The 8,194-nt window shown below is 42.1% G+C and overlaps 1 protein-coding gene and 1 long non-coding RNA gene across 3 annotated transcripts; one reads left to right on the forward strand and one right to left on the reverse strand.

Annotated features, from left to right (window-relative positions):
• Window positions 1-65: 65 nt before the first annotated feature.
• LOC144031570 (uncharacterized) lies at window positions 66-6,047 on the forward strand. Of its 2 annotated transcripts, XR_013287555.1 has the most exons (7): window positions 66-174; window positions 252-334; window positions 731-883; window positions 1,825-1,956; window positions 3,060-3,184; window positions 3,282-3,409; window positions 5,830-6,047. It is a non-coding gene; the product is annotated as an uncharacterized LOC144031570 (long non-coding RNA). The 2 variants fall into 2 exon arrangements; XR_013287554.1 differs by lacking the exon at window positions 5,830-6,047 and having other exon boundaries at window positions 3,282-3,558.
• tacc3 (transforming, acidic coiled-coil containing protein 3) lies at window positions 1,325-7,792 on the reverse strand. Its single transcript, XM_077538853.1, has 17 exons — window positions 7,647-7,792; window positions 6,729-6,897; window positions 6,535-6,662; window positions 6,412-6,458; window positions 4,539-5,499; window positions 4,412-4,466; window positions 3,924-4,059; window positions 3,536-3,594; window positions 3,312-3,445; window positions 3,180-3,222; window positions 2,977-3,102; window positions 2,551-2,618; window positions 2,432-2,475; window positions 2,208-2,368; window positions 2,016-2,122; window positions 1,813-1,933; window positions 1,325-1,537 (listed from the first exon to the last, which is right to left on the reverse strand). The coding sequence occupies exons 2-17, from the start codon at window positions 6,894-6,896 to the stop codon at window positions 1,472-1,474; spliced, it is 2,424 nt and encodes an 807-aa protein (XP_077394979.1). The 5' UTR covers window position 6,897; window positions 7,647-7,792; the 3' UTR covers window positions 1,325-1,471.
• Between the last annotated feature and the right edge of the window lie 402 nt (window positions 7,793-8,194).

Genomic DNA, 8,194 nt, shown 5'->3' on the forward strand with positions numbered 1-8,194 from the left:
GTAGAGTAAACTGTCGGAACTGGGGAAAAAACACATATATCCGACTTCCGACCATCCTCGAATGCAGCATGAGACCTTGGCTCCAGGTGGAGGACTGGAACCGTCACTTGCCTAAGGTGCCGGTTGGCGTGGGTACACTTCTCCGCCTGGGAGACCATCTGTGTCTTACATGATGTAAGCTTGTGTGAGTGAGTGATTAACAAAAAAAAACCTCTCTGAGACCTTTAATTTTTCTGACTTCCTGGTCGTAGGTCCAACAATTCTCACCTTCCTCGAATCAATGCAACATAAGGGCGAAGTTTGTGAACTTCTCATGACCAAACCCAACAAACAGGTGAGCCATTTGTAGTTATCTGGCAGTTAGGCACCGTGATGTCATTTTCAGTGACGGCAAGTGTCAATCCAGGACAAAATGGCTGCCACCGTTGAGATTGATGAAAGCAGGTGGATTTTTCTCTTAATTTATTCTCCACAATCACAATATTAACTAGAATACGTTGTTTAAACTAATGGACGAATACATATAACGTATTGTAAAGACATTTTTACTTAGTTTCCACTTTAAACCTGCTTTCGAGTAGGCTACCTCAGCCGTGAGTGCATGCACGTCACACAGGACTTTTTCTTCCCAGATGAGTGATGGGCCCCGCTTAGTTGGCCCTTGACGTCCAGCGGCCTTTTCTCTTTTACGCGACTCTAATGTTCCTCTGCAGCTAAGATTTCCTTTCAGCGTTTTGCAAGCCCATTGTCCTGCTGTGGGAGTGAAGTGACCGGACTGTGCGATGACTCCAGGAAGAAGGGCCGCATTGTGGACCGGGTTGAGATTCGGTTTTGTCCGGAGGTTTGCACAATGACAGTGATGACGTAGTGTTGGCTCCGACAGGTGTGTTCAGTCAATGCATGGGTGCAAATAGTTGACAATGTACGCTACCGTATTAAGTAGAACAAAATCAAAATACATAATTTTACGTGAAGACTTCAGTAAACTGTAGTATATACAGCCATCTAGTGGGTTATTCAATGAACTGCAGACACTAAAATGTGTTCAACAGGAAGCAAAAAATAATTTAACTCAACACAAATATATTGTTTTCATGTAACTCAATTTCCAATACACTGTACCCCAAAAATGTCACCGGGGTGGGGGGGTTATCTCAAGTCTAGCAGGGGAGGAATATCTCATCTATTCTTATTACATTACTACATCGCCATGTTGCTGCAATTAAATTAAGTCTCATGCATGCAGAAGAAAACTCGTCAATAGATGTATTGTACTCTCAATTGCTGCTGCGCATGACAGGGTTAACAAAATTCAGCTGACACGTTTTACAGGTTAATCCTTTATTTAATCCTATTTTACAGTATTGCAAAAACATGAACAAAAGGCAAAAGTACCTTAACAAGAGAATGAAAGGTTGCGACCAACAGTAAAAAGAGACAAACAAGTGAATATGTACAACAAGTGAATCAATCAACCCTTCTGGACGTTGCTGATGAGTTCATCACAGAGTTTGGTCAGCTCGTCGGCTTCCTTTGTCTACAATATGAAACAAAAATGCATTTGAGTCAGGCAAGTTTGTTTTTTTTTGGGGGGGGGGGGGAAAAGAGCTCAAAAGTGACGGGACATTGTGATTTCATTGGAATGTTGTAGAAGTGAAAACTTGTAGAGATGTAAGGAAATAAAAGTTTTTCATCCCATGTTCAGTCATGAATGATTTTCGTGAGAACTCAATAACGATTAACATTATTAATAACAGACGTACTTTTGTCCCACCCTTTATAGTCCATCCAAATGTGTTTGACTGCACTCACCTTCTGGTCCAGGTTTTTCTCCAGCGAGTGCACCTTCATCTGCTCCCGCCGCAGTTGGACTTGCAGCGTCGACACCTCCGCCTTGTTCTTGGAGCGTACGTCAGCGATTTCCTCGTTGGCCCTATCGAAGACGACGGTGTTAATGTGAGTGAGTCAAGCTTCATGCAGATCTATCCCAACCAACAGTGTGAGCTTTTTCTTACTGGCTAATTTTCTCTTCGGCGTGAGCTTTGAGCGTCTGGTAGCGCTGCTCTTCCTTCTTGATTCGCACCAGGTAGTCCTGAGCACACACTTTCAGGGTCTCCTCATTCTGGAGGTGGGGGAGCGCAATTGCTTAAATATGAAATTCATCCACCTTGTTTTAAAACGTCATTCAATCAAAGAGCGAGTCGGACCTTTTTGTAACCTTCAACAATCTCCTTGTACTTATCCAGTCGTCGGAAAAGGTCGGAGAGGGATCTCTCCATGGCGTCGAGGTCAGTGGCGAGCTGCTCCTTCTCCAGCAGGACTTTGTTCAGCTTGGCCTGGGAAGCCTTGTGCTCGTTCTCTTGGTCCGCTGGACAACAGCCACACAATCTCAGCTACAACTCTTCATAACATGCTTATTTTTTTAACTCACCCATCATTTTTGCAATGATCAGCTCAAATTCTGCAATTATTTTCCTGTTGGGAAGGGGGAAACGTCAGCTGATATATTAATAGTGCTATTACATAAAAAGAATGCTTATTTTTCCCCACTTCATTTCCTGGCCATCGCCTTGTAACTGGTTGTACTTGGCAGACATTTGGTCTTCTTTTTTCTTGGCCTGTAGAACAAAGATCACAATTTGGTACACTGGCAACTGCATGCTTGCTAGGTGCTATACAACCAAATACACAGCCTTATTTTTAAATATTGTGCACAAATAATACACTTAAAAAACAAACAAAAACTATACTGAAACCAACTAAAACTAACCATTTATTAAGTAACTAAAAGCAACAAGACCACACTGAAAACTAAGCTAACTTAAAAACAAAATAAAAACTAACAATTGAAAATTCCAAAACTATAATAATAACCGTGGTTCTAAGGCACACTTTGCTGATCAGAGACTGCAGTAGTGGTTCTGTCACGCACCAAAGAAAACTTTCCCACTGGAAACGTGGTCCAGCAGGTCATACCTCAGCCTGGATTTTGGCAATGGCTGCATCCATGTCTTTCTGACTGTATTTGAGCACGTCAATGATGTCCTCTGTGCTTGCAGGCTGCGAGAAAGCTGGGACGAGGCTCTTGAGTATTTCGGGAGGCTGAAAAACATGGGAAGCATTTGACTTCATGTCTCCAATCGACCCTTCCCATTGGCAAGGGAGAATCAGTCACTTACAGGAGGTACGGGAGAGTCTTCAGCCATTGGTTGAGTTTCAAACCTAAATGGGACAGAAAAATGCAACCATTTAATTTCAATACCAAATGATATGCTGTCCAGGAGGCACATCCACACACGGTACATTCATACCGTGAAACGAGAGCAGTCGGGCGAGGAGCTTGCAGTGGAAGCACAGGGCCTCCGCCACACTTCTTCGGGCTCTCCCTCAGAAGGGGGTCAAACTTCAGGTACAACGACTGTTTGCGCAGGGCAGACTCCTTGAACTTATTGGATAGAAAAATCAATATTAAAACAAAAAATATCAGGTGCGGAATTGTTGTTATAACGCGCAGAGAAATATTGAAATAACTCACACTGCTTGAGCCAAACTGTTCAAGGTAGTCGATTTGACCCTCAAAGTTGTTGGACATGACTTAGGAGGAATAATAAAAATAAATAAATATTACAACCTTTCTCGAAAAGGCTATTACTCCATTCTGGCAATGTTTTTATCTTATTATTGTAATGCCATGAGGGTCTTCATCTATCCATTAAGTGTAATGAGGCCCCAATACGCAATCATCCCCAATGCATAGTTTAAAAAAAAAACAAAAAAAAAAAAAAAACAAACAAAACACACACAAAAAAACCACAGTGCAGACTAGCTTTAACATACATACCAAGTTGAGACCTTTTTACTCAAAAGTCATTAAAAATAAATAAAGAAATACAATTCTGATCATCATGGGAGAATGTACTCACACTCAGTCCCAGGTACAAACTCTTCAGTCACATTTGACAAAGTGGTCTGTGGTGGTTGTTCCGCTAAATTGTTTGCAGACTTTTCAGTTTTGGGGGGTGAACCCTGGTCGTTATCACAAGCAGCCTCCTCAACTTTCTAAGGAAAAGATAGAAAAAAAAAAAAAAAAAAAAGTATCATTTTCATATCTCGGGCCCATGTATGTAAACCATGCAGCCCCCATGAAACCACGAGAGAACCATTTCCTAAAGGAGTCAAATTAATTCTTCAAATTAGTATTATTAAATGTTTATTTTGTTATAGTTGCTTGTTGAAGTAATAGTGGCTCAAACTATTTGAGACAAAAAAGTTCAATCGGATTACATATAAATACCTACGAAGTAACTGATCCCCTCCCCACAAATCATCTCCTATTGTGCACTTCTATCATCCCCGGTCAAAAAGATAAATTTGAAAATGGCAAACAACAAAAAGGCATCGTTCATGGTACCTGCTCTTGTAGAATTCCAGTGTTGTCTTCAGCTGTGGAAACACGCTCATTGGCCCTAAAAAAAAAGGATATTTAAAAAGGTGAACCACAAGACAAAACACTCAGATTCCATCCAGTGTTGACTTACTGAGCAGGTGTCTCATGTGTCGTGTTGTGCAGACCGCTTTTGGGAGAGATGCTGATGTTGGACTTTGTGCCAAAGGGGTTAAAGTTGGGGTCATCCAACTTTTCTAAATCAAAAGAGTACAAGGCCTTGGGTGCACTCGCATCCACGTCGTCACCGGCAGCCGACTTGCCCATGTCGTCTGTTGGTGCCTTGATGTCGGACAACAACCGGCCAGGTGGTCTTCTACCAAACTTCTTGGGCAGACCTTTCTGTTTGACCTCGCCGTCATCAAAGTTGAACTCCAGCTTGACTGGAACTCCTTTGGCAGGCGGGGCCGCCGATGGTGGCTCCGAATCGGCCCCTTGAGTGCAAGGTGGCGTCGGGGTGACGGAGTCGGTGACCTTCGCGTCAACTTGAACGGGCACCTCTTCACCTGCAGGCTTGATTTGGGCCTCCTCTGTGGGTGGGTTACCATCTAGCGGTTTCCTCACCAGGACCGGGGAATTCTGAATTTTGGACCCCCCGGTTTTGAAAGAATCCACTGCGTCAATGCTGTCAACATCAAAGTTGTATGATCCTTTTGCATGCAGGGGCGCATCTTCCACAAAAGTGTCCGTGGGTTTGTTTTCATCGGACTTAGCGGGGTCCACGTCAGGTGTGGCGCTGCGCGAGTCTTGCTCAGCTGGAAGATTGAACACTGTGACCCCGCTGCTGTCCGCCGAGTTGACCTCGGTGGAGACGTTGACGAGAGAGTTCTCCACGGAGCGGATGAAGGGAAGCGTGTCATCCAGTACCAAATCCGACTTGTTGGTGGGATCCTCACACTTGTTGTCTTTGGTGGAAAGGTTCTTCTCAACAGGGGGCGAGAGAACCATCTTATTAGAACTTGCGAAAGGGTTCATGTTGTCCAGGTTATCGAAGTCCAACTGGTAACCTCCTTTGCTTTGTATTGGCATGTCATCATCGGGATAGGAAGACAGTTCTGCGACAAAAGAAAGAAAAAAGGTTTCACAATTCCAAATTAAATTAAGGACAACGTGGAACAGAATTTTTGTTGAGCTGGGTCTGACAGCTGTTTTTAAACCATTTTCGGATGCTGTTTTCTGGGTTTGGTCATGTGACATTAGCAAACTGAGCCATGATTGGTCGTTACCCGCTTCCTGAGCATGCAATTGGAAAAATATTTTTAAAAGGATATTTTACTCATTGAGCCATTTTTCAGCAATTAAAATAAATAAATAAATAAATAAAGTTATTAATTTGCCCAGAATGAATTTGATAACCACTGTTTTTGTGATTGGCTGGCAACCAGTCCAGGGTGTCCCCCGCCGACTACTCAGAGCCAGCTGAGATAGGCGCCAGCACCCCCTGCGACCCTTGAGGAATAAGCGGTAAAAGAAAATGGATGGATGTCACCATTTTGGGGCAGTGTGGAGCCCTGCCACAGGATATTTTTTTATGGGATAATCTTTTAAAACACAAGATAATCTGTCATTTCTCATCCTTGTCCTAGTGGGGAAGAGTTTATAAAAAAAATAAAAATAAAAAAAGTGGATATAAACATTCCAATGATCCTTGTGTGTACTAGGGCCACAGTCACTTCAACATAAATGCCTGGCACCAAGATGCAACATTATGGGGCTTTGGTGCCATAATGTGTCAGATCATAGAATAGAAAAGTAGGGCTATACTTAAATTAGACAGGGGGCCATCAGTAAAGCTGCACCTTGTTGATAACAAATATTTGCTAGTTTGTCTAAAATGAGGACGAATGAGAGCAAGACAGTCCGCTTGAGAAGGTGAATCTTTGGTGTTACAGCACATTTCTAAATAAAATAGGCTAAAAAGCTCAGAAATAAATGAATAACAAATTGAATCAGTGGGTAAACACTACCTTGTTTAGGGCCATCTGGTTGCTTTGATGGCTCTTGCGGCACAGTGCTACAAGAAAAAAAAAATCCAGTTTAAAATAGTTTATTTTGCCATGGACACTTCCTAACTAACTGACTGTACATACTTTGTTAAGTTCAAACTCAAGGACTCTAGCGCTTTTGTGCACTCATCCACACTTGTCATTTTAACCAAGTTTGTGGGAGATAAGATCCTTTTAGTGACTGGGTCTCTTTGAGGAGTCTGGAAACAAACCTAAAATGTCAAACAGAGGTTTAGTTAACAGGTAGAAACAAAAACTAAGCTGGCGTGATCGTGTACCTTCACACCCTTCGGCACAGTCTTGCTGGGGAGGTTCTCCGTCTGACGCAGGATGGACGGCCTCCCAGTCGGCTGGTCTAGCTCGAAAATGTCCTCGCTTGTGCTGCTGTGCTTAACTCCTCTAGGGTAGGCGCCGCGATTTTCATCATTCACCTCTACAGAGCTCATCCTGAGTACACAGAATGAACACGGTTATCCATAACTCACTGGAAGGCCTCAAAACACACCAAGGGGAGGCGGTCTTTGGTTAAGCTGCAGCCAGTAGATAAGAAACATTTTAGCCTACCAAAATGAGGACGAGTGAAAGCCTAATGGCCTGCTTGAGAAGTTGAATCTTGTTGGTACATGATAAAATGTGCACATTATCACTGTGCATAGTACAATTGTACATTTATCCATTCTCTGAACCGCTTATGCTGACTAGGCCTGGCGGGTGTTCTCCAGCCTATCCCAGCTGGTATTTACTCCCTCTATTAATAATAAATAACAATATTAGGTCACGTGACATTCGCACGATTTGAATCCTGTCAAATTTTTACATCGTGTGTAAAAGACGAAACAAAACAACGTCAGTTGGTCATCATTTGAGAACGACATGCCTTTGTCGTAGTACGAAACCTGGGCACCTATGTCGTCTCAACTTAGTGTAGTCGACGCACGCTAAAATGCAGGGAGAAAAGTAGAGAGCTGGATTGTAAATTAAAAGAGTTTAAAAAGTAAAAAAATAAAATAGCTTAAAGATACTTTAATCTTCTTAACACTCGCGTTCGCTTGCACACACGTCTTAACTCAACGTCTACACTACATTGGCACAAACAACTTTAGTTATACCGTCCCGATAAACTACCCAAACAAAGATAACTAAGGTTAAATAGTCGTTAAGTACAACAACTCACAAACATGTTCGCTGTCACGTACCTTAAAACAGATCAACAGGCAACTCCAGAGTGTATAAAGAGAGAGTGGCGTACTTCGGGAAAATCCAAGCGTTCCCGGTGAGAGAAGACGGTTTGATTTTAAACGCCTGAAATGGACCAATCGTGCCTTGGGAACATTCAAAGTAGCCAATCACGCGACATCCGGAAATAACACGCCGACGACTGCGCTTTGAGCACCTCTCAGCCTCCAAGAAAATAACAATATTCACATTTTCCAACATTAACACTCGGCAAGGATAAAATTTAAACACATTTTAAACGAAATTGGGTGGGACTAGTCCAATTTCAAATGTAATGCTTTTGATTTTTTTTTTTTTAAACCACTGTTAATTAAAATACACAATTTTACATATACAGTTAAGGGTTGGAATGGAATTTCAAAAGTTATAACTATTATTTTCATATTATTAAGCTAAATAATTTTACATGTGCATTTTAAATGTTATTTTATAAAATTAGTGATTAATTTATTGTAATGTCGATGATAATAAAATGAAACAATTAAAAAACTACCCCCCCCCCCCCCCC

Source organism: Festucalex cinctus, chromosome 12 (genome assembly GCF_051991245.1).
Source record: "Festucalex cinctus isolate MCC-2025b chromosome 12, RoL_Fcin_1.0, whole genome shotgun sequence".
NCBI classification, from domain to species: Eukaryota; Metazoa; Chordata; class Actinopteri; order Syngnathiformes; family Syngnathidae; genus Festucalex; species Festucalex cinctus.